Source organism: Neopelma chrysocephalum, unplaced genomic scaffold (assembly GCF_003984885.1).
Source record: "Neopelma chrysocephalum unplaced genomic scaffold, ASM398488v2 Primary Assembly neopelma1_96577, whole genome shotgun sequence".
In the NCBI taxonomy this organism is placed as follows: domain Eukaryota; kingdom Metazoa; phylum Chordata; class Aves; order Passeriformes; family Pipridae; genus Neopelma; species Neopelma chrysocephalum.
The window spans coordinates 35,598-53,386 of record NW_020925222.1 but is presented as its reverse complement, the minus strand read 5'-3'; the positions used below and the strand labels follow the sequence as shown (position 1 = coordinate 53,386).

Below are 17,789 nucleotides of genomic sequence, written 5' to 3'. Positions count from 1 at the left end.
TCACCCAAGTGCATCAAAACACAGGGATGGAACATTACCATCACAGCCGGCACACCTTTGAAACCAAGGAAACCCCTGCGAGATGCATCCCGATGTCTAAGTTCACTCTGGGGTCTTGGGGAGCGAATAACACCGGGAGAGGCTTTTTCCCTAAGGGCCTCCTCCGGGATGAAATCCAGCTGCAGCACAGCATCTCCTGAAGCCTTGCTCCCCACTTGTGCCTAACTCAGGAAAGGACTCGGGGCAAGACTGCTGTCTGTTCGGGGGACGATTTAGTCCGCAAGCCCTGTCCCCACGGAGACAGGGGCTTTCGGGGCGGGGATCCGTACGCAGGATGCGCAGGCCGACTCCCCCGGTGAAGGACACCGGTCGGGGGTCCACTCGGGAGGGAAAGACTGGGCGGAGGGGCGGCAGGGCCGGCCAAGCAGCGATGGCCATCAGGTGGGGGAACCCCGCCGACCCCCCGGTACCGACCCCGCAGCACCCGCGCCGCGGCACTCGGGGGCCGTGCGCCTACTCACGGCTGCTGCGGGGCTCCGGCGGGGCCCGAGGAGGAGGACAAGGAGGGGGAAGAGGAGGCGGCAGGGCAGGTATTCCTTCGCGGCCCCTTGCTCCCCGCCCGCCGGCTGCTTAAAAACGCCCGGGTGTCTCTTCCCCCGCCCTTTGTCGGGGTTTGAACCCCCCGAGCCCACTCGTGAGGGTGCGGCGGGGCTGCCGGAGGAGGGAGGGCCGCTCCCGCCTCAGCGCAGCTCAAGGCGGCTCCGAGGAGTGAGGGAGGGAGGGAGGGAGGGAGGAGACAGGACGGCTCCCGGCTCCGGCCCGCCCTCCGTCTGCGGCTCCACCGACGGGCAGGCGAGTGGTGCCAGTTGTCAGAGTTCTCCGCGCTTCACTGTCTGGGAAACTTGAGTCGCTTGCCGGGGCGCATCTGTTCCCTGCCCTGAGGTGCGCTCCGGTGGAGAAAAGTGGCCCCGCGCCCAGCGGCAGGATGGCGCGGACCCTGAGACCCGACGACATCAACCCCCGGACGGGGCTGGTGGTGGCTCTGGTCAGCGTCTTCCTAGTATTCGGCTTCATGTTCACCGTGTCTGGCATGAAGGGAGAGACCCTGGGAGACATCCCGCTGCTGGCCATCGGGCCGGCCATCTGTCTGCCGGGCATCGCCGCTATTGCCCTCACCAGAAAGACCGACGGCTGCACAAAGTGGCCCGAGAACATGCGTCCGCGGTGCAAGAGAGTGAGGGACCGAGATGTCATGGAGCTGCTAAGGACCCCCTCAGACCTGGAGTCTGGCAAGGGGAGTTGTGACGAACTGGCCAAGAAAACATACCAGAGGGACAGGAGAGTGCTGCGGGGTCAGGAGAATTCCGTGTTCGTCTGCACCACCACTGCTGCCATCATGGGAGAATGCAACAGCCTCATCAAAAAAGCGGAACAGGAGGACATGCTGAAATTCCTGGAGAGCTCTTACCCACAGACCCTGGAGACTGTGTGTGTGGGAGATGGCTCCACGCACAGTGCCTTGGAGAAGAAGAGCTCTTCTCCCAGCAGGGACAGCACCGCTTGCCCTGACATTGAAGACAACATTTTTGTGGCACCTAAAGACAGTATCATTGTCTGTTCTTACAAGGATAACAGCCCTTATGACAGATACTGTTGTTACATAAACCCTACCGGAATCAACTCAGACCAGGAGAGCATAGTGTGAAAGACGTATACTTTACATATATGTGTGTATACAAAAACTGCAACTTCAACTTCTTGATAGGGGATAATATAGCTGACTACACTGCATGGGACAATTCTGATACTATTTCAATTTAACCTGTATGTGACTGACTCAAACCTTTTGTGCCTGAAATACTCTTTCTGTAAGTAAACAAGCATGTTTAGAGGTTAAAGAATTCCATTCTTCATTTTGGGGAAAAAAAAAAAGAAATTACAATTTAATTTTATTTCCTCCCTTTCTCTCCCTTCTGTTTTCCTGCTGCCTATTGTACCAAGCCTGTAGGCAGCCTGGCAGGAGGGCAGTGGCTGTCAGCTGGGATCAAGAGCTGAATCAGACTCAAGCTGTCTGTGGGAAAGAATGTGGTGCTCTATAGCTGAATGAATCTTTGAAATACTGTCACTTCATTTTGGGAGAGATTGAGAGATGTCAACATGCACTCCAGTAGATGGCTGATGTCAGGGAGTGTAGAAGTGATTTGTCCCCCTTCTTCTTCCTGGCAGGATTTTATTTTCCTCTGCATCAAGAAATCAATGTGCTGACCCTGTGGGCTCTTCTGAAAGTCTCCTAGGAACCAGATAGACTCAGAGGACTTTTCAAAGGCTAATCCATCATCAATAGCATGCAACATAGATGTGTTAGCTTAATTCTCCACTGGTCTTGACTTCACTGGAGTGTTTCTAACATTTTGTATTTTATAGGCATACTTGACAAGGAGATTACAACATGATCATGACACAGTTCTTACACAGACTAGAAGCAGATGTCAGTGGACTTAGGCCTTTAAAATATATTTCAGTACCTCAAAAGTTGCCTAGGGAATAGACTTCTATGGGTTGTGTGCAGAGCAGGATCTTACCCTTCTGAAAATGCCATTTTCTTGTGCCTTTTCTAAAATGCCAGATGTTTCTGTATGGGTGATGCATGGTTACAGTCCACTCAGAGGTCTCAAAGCCATGCTTTGCTGTGGGGAGGGAACAGAGGACCTGACTGACGCATCTTTGCTCACTGTTTGTGGGTACATAGCACGAAAATATGAAGCAAGTAATGAGGATTAACCATTCAAAATCTGTGTCTGCAGTTAACATGCAGAAACACAAATCCCAGCTATTCTGTCCAACAGTAAATTGCATTTTCCATGCTGTGTATAAAAATCTTAACTGGCCTTTACTAACTAGGTATCAGAGACATAGTGTAACACAATGTACATGCTAAGCAGCTACTCCAAGGGTTAAGGTCTTAGGTTGCTAAAGCACAGATTTAGCATCTCACAAAGCCCCAGTTCCTATAACTAAACTCTCATAACTCCAAAAAGTTCCTGTGTGATGCAAGTCTTACTAACTGTCTCTACTTAGCTGGTTTTTGTCAGCCATAAATTGCACCAGATGTTTTGAATTACCAGGATAGGAAACAAGAAAAACAAGCCTTCTTTTGTAGCAACCTCAGATGTTGTGTAGAAAGTGCAAAAGAATTTTGCACTGAAATGAGCCTTTCCCTGCCCACGGAGTTATCTGCATATTGAATGTAAATATTATGCATACACTTGTGTGTTTGTTTATTTGTTTAGGAACTTACTTCAAGTAGTAACAGTCGGCCAACCTCTGAAAAGATTTCCAGAAGGAGGAAACAAAATGTTTTACATTGGATAGTTTGATTTCTTTCAGACCAAACAAGATGTTAAAGCTTTGGCCACACTTTAGCATCAGGATACTATAAGGATACATTCAAAAAACACTAGCTAGTTTGAGTCAGGTAAAGCCTCTCAATAGGTGGTTACTAGCAGCTTTGCTGCTCAGGCATGCAGCAAGAATACTGTGATAATAAATAAACTCTTGCACTCTGTACAGACCAAGTTTTATTCACTGAGCAAAGGAATTCCACAAGACAGACTCTCTCTCTGGCATATTCAGCTCCCACTTCCACATAAAAGCACTCTGTTGTCAGCAACTTGCCTCCTGCAAGCTTAGTCACTGCAGGACCTTATTCTGCAGTGTACAGAGCAGGTCTTTGACGGCACTGGGAAATCTTACTTCACAACCTCTGAAGCCAACAGCTAAAATACTGCTGATGAACATGACGAGGAATAGAATCTTTTGCTTTCTGTTTCCAAGGAAAGCAGGTGAGGGTCTTAGTGTGTGCCCATGTGTGCTCAGCATCCCTGAAGATCAGACCCACCATGAGAAAACAGGCTACTGGGTAGCTGTGTGCTGCCTTTAACAGGGTTGTGAGCAATCACTTGCATAAGAGAGCAAAGCATCAGCCTGCTGGGAACCTTGATTTGTACAGTTCTGCAAATATATATCTATATATATGGGAAGAGGTCAAGTTTTTCAATTTTTTTCTAGGATTACATATTCTCTGTCAAAAGTTATATGTGGTTTTTCAAGGCAAGACAGCAAACTCTAGTGACAAATGGGATGGTAAATATCTAACTTGTGATACAGACATGCAGATCTGAGTCACACGCGTTTTTCCATTCTTAGTGTAAAAACTCGAGAATGTTTGTATTAAAGCAAAGTTTAATGGGAGTGAAAACTTCCCACAATATATAAAGATATATTTAAAAAATTATGGTTAAAATGTAATATTTACAAGCAATTTCATCCCTCTAATTCATTTTGCTGAGGTAAGATTTCTTAACAAACTACAACTTTAGGCAATATTTCTAGGCTAATCCACAATGATCCACTAAAGTTGTTTGTTGAACGTGTGAAAATTTGATGTTAAAGAAACATATTAGTATGGCCTCTGAAATCTCTTTCTTTACATTTTTGTCCTTTCTTTTCTGCTAGTTAGAGAATGAAATGGAAATGGACTAATTTGGCCATTTTAAAAATAAGCATTTGTTGATTTGTTTGTGGGTTTTTTTAATAAAGTGACCTTTTTCAAACACCATGGTTTTGCCAGTAGAAATCTACTGCTTATTTTATAGAAGATAGCATGACAGAAGCTTCAAGGTTTTTACGCAGATAACATACCCAGGCCAGAGAGCTACTAGGACTTTATTTTTGTTCAGCTCATGTGGTCTCTTCTGACGGCCACTAGAACTTGCAGTACCAGTGCTGACCTTAGAACAAGAAGGAATAATCATGTTGCTTTTCAGAGGCAGCTTCTAGTCTGAATTTGGCTTCAGGATACCACAGCTTGGGGTGTGACTCTAAGCCACGACCGGAGGTGAGAGCTTCTTTCTGTTCTTACTAGTTTAAAAAACCTCTGGATCAAAATCCCACTTTTCTTCTCAGTGTTATCTTCCAAATAATGCATACAGCTGTAGGGGAGCTCTGCTTGTGGGATAAATGTCTATTGTCATATACTGCTTGGTCCTAAAACATGGGTGGCAGGTTGTACATAGTGTTTGAACTAAACCAGTGATTTGGACATTCAGAGAAGGTTTGTAAGATATATAAAAGTTATTTTTGGAATAGCATTTGTTGTAGTGTTGTAGTAAAGTTTATCTGTGATACATAGATCAATGGTACACAGGGAAATTTTGTTTTTACTTTTTTTAAATTTCTGTTGTCACAAATAGCATTTTTTACACTCATGCAAGCTAATCATTGCAAAGTCTTTAACAGGCAGTTGGAAGTTTTAGTTAGTGTGCAGCTTGTCCTCCTGGGCACTTAGCAGTAGCTGGTCCTTTCTGCCAGGAATGGAACAAGCGGGAGGAAAGTGTGCTCAGAGTCTCTCTCAGGAGACTTTGTCCTATCTCTCAGGACTGGTATTGTGTTCTTGATCTTCATTCTGCAGAAATATCCTGCTCTTCTGCAGGCAGTTCCTCCCCATCTAATCCAACCTCTCTGCAGTCCTGACTTTAGTAACTATTTATTGTGTTGTAATTAGCAGAGTAACAGCTACTATGATCCCCTCTCAGCATTTCTGCTGCTACATACCAGACTGTTCACAGAATGAACTCCTGCTTTTGACCAGGGTGGTAGAATTTGACACTACATCATCCATTTGATGATCCAACTAAATTGTCAGTTCTTTGCAGCACAGGCTTGGAATTTTGTGGTGGGTTAGAGATGGGTGACTGTCAGGTCACCAAGGCAACTTGATTTTCCTTTGCATGTAGGAACTGATCTATTTATTTGCAGAGCACAATCAGCACATAGAATCTTGAGTCTCAACACGTTGCCGGTAAAGCCATATTGCTAGACAATGCAGTTCTGACATGAAGATTTTTAAGTCCTGAAAGGTTTCTGTCTAAATTTCCAAAATGAATTGTATTAAAACATGTAGAGGAGTTTCCTAAGATGTAGACTAGAAGTGTTTTCTTGACAGATTCTTAACACACAGAGTGGGGCATCAGCTGCAAAGCAGCTCGTGCTGAACCCATTTTTACTCTGCAGCCAGCCTGAACACACAATCCCTACTGGGACTGCTCTCGGAGAGTTTGTTATTTCTCTGGTGGTATCTGCCCTTTTATGTCTGGAAACAACACAGAGAATGGATCTAGAAGTGACTTTTACTGCTCTTTGGCAAACTTTCTTCAATAAGCCTTACTGTTAGTTTATCGGTCCTGTCAGTCTTAGAATTCCAGACCCTCTGTGTCTTTACCAGACAAGGAGTTTCAGCTTTCATTGGTGTTTAAATCATGGCTTCTTTTCCGTTCAGAACAGTTGCATGAATTAGCCTTGTGTCAGATACACACAAGTGTTTATGCTTAATGTTTTTTCGTACTGCACCATGGATGGGTGCATATACATTATACATTCGTTTGCAAGAGCAGGTCACAGAATGCACAATGTAGCCACATATTAATCTGAGATCTCCTCAAAGGTGTCTTTCTAATACCTCACCTAACTTTTCTGCTTCAAGCCTATTGTTGCAATTTATAATTCCTTCCATCCTTTAGGAGAAGAAAGTTTTTTTAAGAACAACTCTGTTGTGGCTGCTTAACACAGAGTTCTTTCAACAGAGTTAAAGTATCCCAGGACTGTGCTTCAATACAGCTCCTGTGAAATCCTGGCAATTGAAAATTGAAATTTTCCAGTGCTTTGCATTCAGTATTTCCCCAAACCATTGGTAAAAGCCTTGAACCTTTTGTCAATTCTGAAAGATTCAGTTCCAGTATTTCAATTTCGTGTCATTACTTAGGGAGTGAAAAAGGGTTAAACACTTTGAAAATCTGGGTCTGTACTTTGTTCTAATGAGAGTAGAACAGAAAAAGAAGTGTCCTTCATGACAGCAAAAGTAACCAAATTTGTCAGATTAACTGTGTTAAATTCTGGTCACAGAGGCAATATGTTTAGTGCATTCTGCCATATGTGTATCTTCTCTTCAGTAGCTTTCCCTGAACAGGCTCCTTAGGTGGGGACAGAGAGTGTTTTTCTGCCTGAAGGCAGGATACAAGAGCAACAGAAATAAATTAGACGTAGTGGGGATCTGATGCCAGGAAAGCTGATTCATTTTCAGATCTCATCAAAACACTTATTTGCACATCACTGTATTTTACTATGAAATGCAGTAATAGTCAGCAGTTATACACAGTCATGTACATAAGGATGCTACTACATTAGCTTCATATTTGGCATTCACTTGCAGGAAGTAACTATTTTGTTGCTGTTGAAATCCAAGGCAAAATTCACAAAGGCGTAACGGTAAAAATGTGATGTGAATCTTCAGGGTCAAACTTAGTGCTATATGGAAACTATTGAATCCAGTTTTTTTGAATTTAGTTCCATAAAGGATGCATATGCACTTTAAACCTACTGCAGTGGAAGGGTGAGGTACAATTACAGAAGATGGGGTAGCTTGTTTGCTGTCTGAACCACAGGACTGTGGTTAGTATCCTGTGGGGCACTAAATAACATCAGTAGATGTATGAATGCTCTTCGGAAAGTTTCCTCACAAAATCTACAAAACCCACTCTCTCACATTTCAAACTGGTTGCCTTATGTCTCTATATTAGAAAGTTAATTTAAGCAAATTTAAAATTAGAAAGGGAATTTTCCTGTATTTTCTTTGGAGAGGACATTTTATTGCAAATTATTTCATTTCTGAATTCCAATTTAGAATGTAAAAAATATATAATCCAATGTTTTATACTGGCATGAAGTAGGGAAAAATTCAGAGAGGAATTAGGAGGACAGAGAACTCATTAACTGAAAAGCAGATGGTAGTCAGCTGGAGAATAGTCAGAATAATGTTGCATAGCCTTGTCTTTTTACTGGTCTGAAAGGACAGCCCCAGAAAGACAATCTTAAAAAAACCAAAGATTCTTACTGTTGAGGTCAATTCAAATGGAAGGGCTATTAGTAATTTTTAAGTGTCTAAGTGGGGTGGGAGAGATGTTCTACATACTGGGGAATCTCGTACTAATCAGACATAGATCTTCGAGAGACTCTGCGTCCTTTGACTGCACGGTCAGGCTCAACATTCATATTATGTCCCTGCACTGTCTGCAAAGAACACCTGATTTCATTTCACTTTTATTTGGATAAATTCATGTCTTTGGTTTGACTAATCAGCTGTATGAAGAAGTAGATAACTTTTCTGTTTACAAATATAACCTTGAAACTGGAGACCCCCTGCACATATCAATAACAAGCTAAATATAAGACCTTTGCTACCTAATCTAGGGGATAAAGAATAGCTTCTTGGTGGCAAAACATAGTCTTTTTCCAGTGTCAATTGTTTGAATGAAATCTAGGAAGTTTTACACTTGGAAATATGTTAATGATTTTTTCTTTTTACTTGTTGTGATTTTTTAAATGTTGTGATTATTCAGTCTGTTCCTCAATATTCAAGTTGAAACAAGATAGTGAAAGTTCATCAATCTAATTAAAGACTTTCATAAGTCAGTTTTTGTGTTGTGTGATTTTTTAATATTCCTATCTACATTCCCAGTGCTATGTAGATGGAACTGCAACAAGCAATAATCAAAATGCATAATCCTTCCATAAAATCACCACATCATGAATACAGTATTAGTATCCTCTCTATTATTTTGCATGACTGTGGACAGTGAATGGCTGCTGAGTGAAGAAATGAAGTATCTATAAGGTACATATTGCTTTCACTTCTTCAGCTCTACTATTGTAATTTTTTCCCGTTTTCTGGTAGGAATAAAATGTCCAAGGAAAGGAGGAACATATCACATACTTATCCATATAAAGCGCCATTTTAGAAAAGAATTCCTGCTAGATTAGCTGACTGACTCCACATCTGGGTTGTGAATTTCTGTGGATTTAAAGCATCTCACAGATGAACACTGTGTTGTTATCATATGTTACCAGCTGGTAAATGCTTTCCTGCATCTGAAATATTTCTGTAGCCATTGACTACACTTGTCAAAATCCGAGATAAATCTTAAAATACTTGTCAATTGGCTGAGGACACTTGTGTTTGCATCTGTGACGTTCATTACCCTGTACTTCTGTCTTCTGGAGGAAGAGCATCATATTGTTACAGTCATCAGACAAACTGACATTCATAAGGACTACTGCTCGAAGTTGCAGAAGAGTTATCACAGATTCTATGGTCCTTAGAAAATAATCCAGTTCTCATTCTGGAGATGCTCTGTTTGATCAATAAGTAACAACAAAACCAAAGTAGCGGACACAGGCATCATTCAAGTTGTATCTCTTTTGTAGATAAACATCAGACTCTAAGCCTCCTAAGCCTGCAAGAGTCTGTTTTATCTTCAGCAGACTTTGAATTACTACCTGAAGACTTGTCAGAGGTGAAAGCTGTCAATCCAACAAGCTTGCTAATGGTCACTCACCACTCATTTCTTTCTAGAAGAAGTTAAACTCGTAAGACACACATTTTAGAGCTTTTAATTCTATAAACAACATTAAGATAAAGCAAAAGAGTTAAAACTGAAATACTGCTACAGACAAATACAACAAAACTTATGCTTTCATATCCACATTTCATAAAAACCCCTATCATATGTGCCTTTTTAATAAAAATGTAAACAATGCAAACTCATTTAAAGAATAATATAAAGTATTTAATACATCACGAAGGATTACAACAGAGCAGAGAGTTTGACAATTTCTAGGTAGCATTTGCATGAAGGAAATTGTTGTATTAGAGAACATCTCTTGGCTCTGGATAACTGAAAGGTTTATTTCACAAAGATTACAAAAAAGGTAACTGTGCCTACTAATATGAAACTCAAAAGCAGAGAAAGTATTTTTTTAGGCTTACAAAAAATATAAAACCAATTAAAAATTTTAATTTTAAAAAATTTGACTGGACTCTCATGTGCCAAAATCAGCTACGTCTGTGTTCCTTGCTTTGTATCCTTCCTCTCTCTATTTCATGTGTCCAGTTCTGGCTAAACTCTTCAGATTAGCCCTGAAAGGTAAGTTTTTAAAGGAAGTCTGCTAGTGCAATGCTCACAGAATCATGCTCATCTACAGATTGCTCCACTTGTAGGAATGGGTCTCTCTTTACAGGAAATGCTTGCTCAGGAATGACCTTTTCTAAACTGTGTCCTAGATTACTCAGTGACTCAGAGGGCTGTCTGATTTCACAGACAGCTAGCCAGCAATAGTAGGTTCATTGGTCAAAGCAACTATATAACGTTAGCTAAAGTTAAAGCTGTTTTTTGGAGAAATCCCAGAAGAGCCAAAGACAAGAGCAGCTGTAGTGAACTTTAGTCTGTTTAACAGCAGCATGCAATGTCTTTAGTTTCCCTCCCAAGATTTCAAGATCTCTGTATCAAGACATCAGGTGTCCCTAGGAATGGACTGTATGGAGACACACCAGACTTTCTTTGTTATTTTTTCTATGCTCCAAACAATGGAGATTAAATGGAAGCAGCAGCACAAATTCTCATTTCAATTTGTATCCATTGCTCTGCTTCATCCCCCTCTTTCCATGGACCTTGCTTTCTCACACAGCACACATCTCACTTTTCACTCTCACAGCACAAAACCAATCACAACCACAAGGTTTATTGTACCACTAAATTACAATTCTGCATTGTCTCCTTCTTTCTTGTGGGAACACCTTACAGGCTGGAATGTCTGGCCAGCAGATCTTGAAGTCATGGTGGCTGCTGGCAGGGGATTACTCAGCAAAACCTAATCAAGAAGCAACGCTAAAGGGAGCTACCTTCTGCCCTGGTAGCTGTATGTATGTATTATTCCCCAAGATAAGTTTTTGCTTTTTTGTATTTTCGGTGCCACTAATAGGAGAGACATCTGTGAATGAAATGTGAGCTAATACATTCACAAGGCCAAAGGGGTGTGTTACATCTTTTCTAATTTTCTAATTCAGCAGAATGATCTAGCAAGCCAAAAACCAGAATGGATACTGGAGCAGGTGATTGGCTAGTAAGCAGGGCTTCAGAGAGGTTCAATGGAAAGTACACCTGGTATCAAGCTGTATGAAGTTCTGTTGGCATCATGAGGAGTCACAGAAGTGCTGGTGTTTGTCTTTTGGAGGTCAGAGGCTTTCTTACCTTCAAGCCAGTATGTTACCATGTCTCCTTTCCCCTAAGGAAGAAGATTAGTCATGGGGTTACAATACTATCCATCATTTATGAAATAATTTTCTTAATACAGCACAAAAGAAGTCCCAAAAGGAGATTGATGTGACTGTCAGCCATTTTACATGCAGGGAAAATGAGGCATAAGACCTTCCCTTAAAAGATAATGGCAGCAGTATCAACTAAAACAATTCTTTGAAGTCCCATCCAAAATTGGGTTCACAAGTATGTTAGTTCTCTTATGGAACTCACATGATGGTTTGTGATGTCTCTGAATGACCTTTTTTTTAAATGTGCCATGCAGGACTTCCAAGCTTGGCTAGGTCCTTCATCTCTGACTTATCAGAGTTGTTCCATGAACAAGCCATTTAATTGGTTCTGGTTTAATACTTGACCGCGCTTTCTTCAGATCAGGAGTTAGTCTAACTAAAGGACTGTGAGATATAAAGGACTGCAAGACATAAAGGACTGCATGGGTTAAAATTCAGGGACTCCAGAGTACTTTCACACTCTCCTTTCTGAAAAGCTGAGCATAGATGTTGCATACACACCTTGACTTGTAAATTCCCACGGCATACTAACACATACTCTCCAATCTGCTCCAACAGTTGGTATACACTTGAACTGCACTGTATTTTAAGAGCTGGAAAGAGAAATAGTTGTCATATTATCAAACAATTTGAACATCTAAGACAGATCCACCCCCTAATGTGTGCCAAAGATTTCAAGACCCATTAATGAACTCCCCCTTGTTTTTTTTCATGTCTTCGCTGTTATTCCTCTGTTATTTGAAATGTTAACACACAAGCTCCAGTATCCTGGCCTGTCTGTGAGAGCATCTCACAACAAATGTGTGGCTGTCAACAAACACTACTCTTCACATTCTGCATCTAATAATATTTGTCTACTCTTTGCAGCTGCCTGGCTGGTGCTACTGATGAGCATCCATTTCATCTGGTGAAGAAAACTGTATATAGTTTTACCTCCTGGTCAATAAAGAGCCAGCTCTTTTTTGCACATATAATTTTTAGCAAAGTCTAAACATTAAAGAAGCTGCTATCCTTGCTCTGACCTGTTAATAAAGACAGGTGGAAGAGACAATATTACCATAATTCCACAATTTTTTTTACAACGTGATTTTTTCCTAGTTGAGATTTTACTTTCATGTAAACCTCACCTCCCTTGCCCTCTGCAAATGATGGGGAAGGACGAAAGAAGAGGACAGATAGAAGAAATTCTACTTTTGCCAGAAAGTAAAATTTTGCCAGAATTTTAAAAATTGAAAAAACAAACAAACAAACAAACAAACAAAACAACAACAAAAACAACTCCCCCCATTTTTGTTTTATTTCATTTTGAGGATTTTTCACCTGTAACAATCAGTGACACAGAGTAAATCATTATGCTTCTTTGTTTGAAAAATATGCCAGATTGATGGTACTACTGTCTAAGATTGTCTTAGTGATTTTTCTTATATCAGAAAATAACAGTTTTATAATATCCACTTTCATTTATTTGTTTAAATTTTTTTAAAAGTCTCAGAACACTCCCTGTAGATCAGGAAATAGGTGTTCCAACATGTATAGATATATATCTCAAAAATATTCTTTGCAGTAGGTACATGATATTTTAACTTGTCGTCCTGCTTGAGAACAAGACACTAGCACTCAGATTCCAGGTGATAGCAACTTTTATGTACATTTCTAGTAAGTAATTAATCTATTTTAAAGTAACCAACTTAGGGTGAAAACAAGGTAATGTAATTTGAGATTGTCAGATGTACATGGCCAGAGAAAGAGGGAGATAAAATAAAGGCTTGAAAGATTAAAAGCTCTGTCTTTGTACTTAAGTTTACAGTGTTGATGCACCATATGAGAAAGAGACTGACATACAGAAAAAAATGAATGATGAACTATGAAGAATAATGGAAGTAGATTTTGAAGGCATTAGTTTTAAGGCGGGTCTGATAAGATGATTCAAGGAGCCTAAAAGGAGGAGGAGAAAGAAAGGAGTTATCTGTGAGACTGGCAGAAAGAAAATGAAATTATGTGTGTTGCGCTCAGACTGGCATTTTCTTTGGAAAAATATATAAAATAGTGGGAAGGAATAGATTCTGGTGATTCTCAAATCCCAAAGATAATCTTCAAAATCATCATGTAGGACCACTCCACTGCCTTTCTGCCTTGTTTTTAATGGATCCTGGTAGATATTGAAAGCATCACTTTTTGTCATGAAATTAAACTTGAAAAAAACTTGTATTTGCCTAGTTCACATACATTTACAATGCACTACAGTGTGAGCCATAAAACTATTCACCTGCATTTCATGAATGAAAGGAAAAAAAGCCATCAAGGTCCTTTGACCTTGAATCGCTTTCTTTTCTTATTTTTTTTCCAAATTCTTGTTCATTGGGCTAAAGTATATCAGAATGTGAGGTTCAAATGCTCATACTGGCTAAAGATGAAGTATGCAAACTAAACTGTTATCTCCTGAGAAGAAGTGAAGGTGAGAATATCTCCACGCTTTAATTTCTAGAAATTTCTGTCTATTCTCTTTGCTGGAAGACATATACATAATCTTCTATACCAGCTAAAGACAGACACAGCTCCCATGGTGTCCTACCACCTCTTGTGTTCTCCATTAGAGAAATTTATCAGCAAAAGAGGGGAGTTATGAAAGTATTTTTACTATAAATTCAGCGGGGTGCCAGGTAGAAATAGGAACACTGAGCATAATCATTTGCCTCTCATTTTATCATATTCTTACCTTTTTTTACCATATAGAACTTCACAGCAACAAAAATCCCTTTCTGAGACTTGGGGAATAAGGGGATCTGGTTACAAAAATGGTTGTAGAGAATATCACTGTCATAATTTGTTCACAGGCAGACTGGAACCAGAAATCAAGGACCTTCTTACAGGATTTGCAGTTTCTTGAATAAGTCAGGACTCAAAACTCAGCACAGCATTTTTTCAGAATTCATGCAAGGATGATCAAAATCCCACCTGCAGCTTGTTCCTTATTACCTTCACTGGTAGATTCCATCCTGGAAGCCGTGTTCACAGTGTCTCCAAACAAACAGTACCGTGGCATTTTGGTTCCAACAACTCCAGCTACAACTGGCCCTGTTAAGAAAAATAAGATAAAGCATTTTGTGTTTATAAATCACGTAATCAATCATACAGCCTTATGGCTTTTCCTACACTACTTTATATCTCATTCATTAACCAGTTAAAGACTGAGTGTCAGTATTGTCTTTACATGGGTTACACATCTGTCTTACAGATAGATTTCAGAACTATGGAGGGAATTGCAAAAAGGCCTCAAAGGAGAACAGTGGGGGAAGTGGTGATGTGATGGAGGTGTTGTGTATGAATTAAGGCATCTGCAGAACCCCATTTCAACTTATTTTCAGGGCCAATGAGATAGGAATGCCGTCAATAGGAGTTGCACACACAACTCTCATTATCACATGGAAAGGCGAGAACAGAAAGCAACCTGCTCCTGCTGAAGACAGAAAATGAGCATTTTGGTTCCTTCGTGTCAGCCCCAACTGATTTAAAAAATAGAAGATATGATCTCTTGGTGAGACAATGTATGCTGTTTAATTGGCAGGTGCTGGGCTGCACAGGACAGGTCCAACTCTGACTATCTAACAAGAAGCAGTTGCAATCACACATCAGATTAGATCAGGGAGCTGGGAGTCTGAGAGCAAAGGTTAGATCAAAGAGTCAAGAAACAACTCACAGTTTTGAGAAGAGAACATCTGAAAAGGACAAGTAGCAGATATAGAAAGGCAGTTCTCACTTGCATCAGCAAAGGCACTGGGACCATGGAATATTTCCAAAGTTGTATTCTGCACTGAGTTACAAATATTCCATGTATCCAATAGTTTATTCTGTTGGGATGACCTCTATGATGTATTCTCTCTCATATCAAGAAATTAACTTCTTAATGAAGTTATGAAGAAATTCCTAATGGAGATAAAATGGCCACTACAGAAGTATTTGTCGAGCCAGAGGAAGACACCTTTGCAGCCCTCTCAACATACCTGAATGGATTCCTGCTCTTATTTTTAGAAGGGTGTTGGGCTTGTGTGGGATCTTAAAAGTCTTGCAGACATCCAGGAGGTCTAAAGCCATGCTTGCAATCTCACCGGCATGAAGGATCCCATTCTCTTTGGGTACTCCTGAAACCACCATATCTTAACACAACAATGCAATTGTGTTAATGTTTGACATCACACAGATTTACCAAAGGGTGCTGCCCAAATGAAACAAAAACAACAACCAACCAAACAAAAAGAAACCCAATTCTGTCATATCCTAGGGCACAGTTGTGCCTCCTAAGCAGAGTAAGCCAGAAACAAACAAAGGCAAGAGCAACAGCTTATGCGTGTAATTACCCTAGCTCTGAAAAACATATTTCCTTCTCACTTTTACACAGGATTTATCCCCTCCAACCCTTTCTTTTTCCCTTTATCCCTTAATTGAGAATGCTTGAAGTGGAACAGGTAGTGGGAACATGGCTGTTCAGTACCTGTTGTTTTTGGGGAGCTATTATAAAAAGAGGCAATGGCCTATGCTTCCTGTACTATGCTTTGAACACTGATGATGAGCTCTGAGGGTACCAGAGTGCTGAGCTGGAGGACCATGACTGTGAGAATGACAAACTCACACTAAACCCTGAACTTATATGGGATTTGCTGCTCCAGCTGGATCCCTGTACATCTGTGGGGCCTGATGGGTTTCATCCAGTAATACTCAAAGAGCTGGCTGAAGTCATTATGAAACCTCTCTCAATGCTTTTTCAATGGTCTTGGAAATCTAGAGATGTCCCAGCTTACTGGAAGCTGTCAAATGTTGTCAAAATTTTCAAGAAGAAGAAGGATGACCCTGAAAACCACAAGCCCATCAGTCTCACTTCAGTGCCTGACAACATTATGGAGAAGATTATTCTGGGAGTTACTGAAAAATACCTGAAAGACAACACAGTCATCAGTCACAGCCATCATGGCTTCATGAGAGGAAAGTCCTGCTTATCAAAATTAATTTCCTTTTATGACAACTGATCTAGTTGAGTAAGGGAAGCCAGTTGATGTAATCTTTTTGGATTTCAGTAAATCTTTCAATACTGTCTCTCACAGGATCCTTCTGGATAAAATGTCCAGCACACAGCTGGGTAAACACATCATGTGGTGGGTGAGCAACTGGCTCGTGGGTCAAGCACAGAGGGTGATAGTGAATGGGGTAACATCAGACTGATGACCTGTCACTAGTGTGGTTTTGCAGGGCTCCATCTTAGGCCCTGTGCTCTTCAACATCTTTGATCTGCAGGTAGGACTCAAAGGGATACTAAGTTTGCCAATGATACTAAATTGCCTCAAAGGCAGAGAGAGGTTGGCAAATCAGAGGGCTGAGCAATTGCCAGCTGTATGATATTTAACAAGAGCAAGTGCCTGATTCTGCTGCTGGGGTGGGGCAACTCTGGGTGTTCCTACAGACTGGGGAATGAGATGGTGGAGAGCAGCACTCTGGAAGCAAGTCTGGAGGTTGATGACAATTGAACATGTGATTACCCTTTTTTTTTCTGGAAGATTTTGTTATGAGGAGACAGAGTTTTTGCTTAGGAAGGCTTTCTGTCTAAAAGGTAACTCTTTCTCAAAGGCAGTTTCAACGCTTCCTCCCCCTCTCTTCACAGCAAGAGAAGTTCTCAGCCTCTCTCTCTGAGACATGAGAGGAGAGAGATAACATTTACAGGAATGCTACAGGGCAACTGTGCCCTGGGGAGAGTCGAGGGGGCCAGCAATGATAAAGCCTGGGAGCGAACAGGAGGTTTGCCTTTTTCTTCCTGGGGCTGGTGCTGCAATAAGCACTGTGAGATATTTGTAAGTTTATCATATTCTGGGCTTCTAAATAAACTTTTGAATTCTTTCCACTGTCTTGGCATTTCTGGGTATACCTCTGTATCTTACGTTACAAACACAAATCAGCAGTGCCCTGACAGCCTGGAGGGACAACCTTGTCCTTGGGGGCATTAGGCAAAGCATCACCAGCCGGTCCAGGGAGGGGATTGTCCCACTCTGCCCCGCACTGGGCCAGCCTCACCTTGAATATTGTGGCAGTTTTGGGTGCCACAATATAAGAAAGTCATTAAGCTATTAGAGAGTGTCCAAAGGAGGGCAACAGAGATGTGAAGGGCCTTGAGGGGAAACCGTATGAGGAGAGGCTAAGGTCACTTGGTCTGTTCAGCCTGGAGAAGAGGAAGCTGAGGGGAGACCTCATTGCAGTTACAACTTCCTTGTGAGGGGAAGAAGAGAGGCAGGCACTGATCTATTCTCTATGGTGACCAGTGACAAGATCCGAGGGAATGGCCTGAAATTGTGTCAGGGGAGGTTTAGGCTGAATACTAGGAAAAGATTCATCATCCAGAGAGAGGGTGGTTGGTTACTGGTTCCTCAGGGAAGCACAGTAGCAAGCCCAACAGAGTTCAGGAAGGGTTTTGACAACACTCTCAGGCACATGGTGTGATTCTTGGGGCTGTCCTGTGAAGCATCAGGAGTTGCCTCAATGATCCTTGTGAGTTCCTTCCAACTCAAGATATTTTATGATTCTGTGATTC

The 17,789-nt window shown here is 41.4% G+C and overlaps 2 protein-coding genes across 2 annotated transcripts in view; one reads left to right on the top strand and one right to left on the bottom strand.

Annotated features, from left to right (window-relative positions):
* The first annotated feature begins 804 nt into the window (after positions 1 to 804).
* On the top strand, positions 805 to 7,087 carry TMEM215 (transmembrane protein 215). The gene has a single exon (XM_027708888.1). It carries the CDS (start codon positions 986 to 988, stop codon positions 1,703 to 1,705), a length of 720 nt encoding a protein of 239 aa, XP_027564689.1. The 5' UTR covers positions 805 to 985; the 3' UTR covers positions 1,706 to 7,087.
* A 3,227-nt stretch (positions 7,088 to 10,314) lies between these two features.
* The window catches only part of LOC113981477 (atrial natriuretic peptide receptor 2-like), a 38,442-nt gene continuing 30,967 nt past the window's right edge, over positions 10,315 to 17,789 (bottom strand). The window contains exons 21-24 of the mRNA XM_027708886.1: positions 15,220 to 15,372; positions 14,195 to 14,293; positions 11,720 to 11,811; positions 10,315 to 11,175 (exon numbers count right to left, since the gene is read on the bottom strand). Coding sequence (XP_027564687.1) covers positions 11,026 to 11,175; positions 11,720 to 11,811; positions 14,195 to 14,293; positions 15,220 to 15,372 — 494 coding nt within the window. The 3' untranslated portion in view covers positions 10,315 to 11,025. The remainder of the gene's footprint in view (positions 11,176 to 11,719; positions 11,812 to 14,194; positions 14,294 to 15,219; positions 15,373 to 17,789) is intronic.

Bases quoted from the DNA above. Each gene is read 5' to 3' on its own strand.
- TMEM215 (XM_027708888.1), top strand. From the start codon at position 986: ATGGCGCGGACCCTGAGACCCGACGACATCAACCCCCGGACGGGGCTG.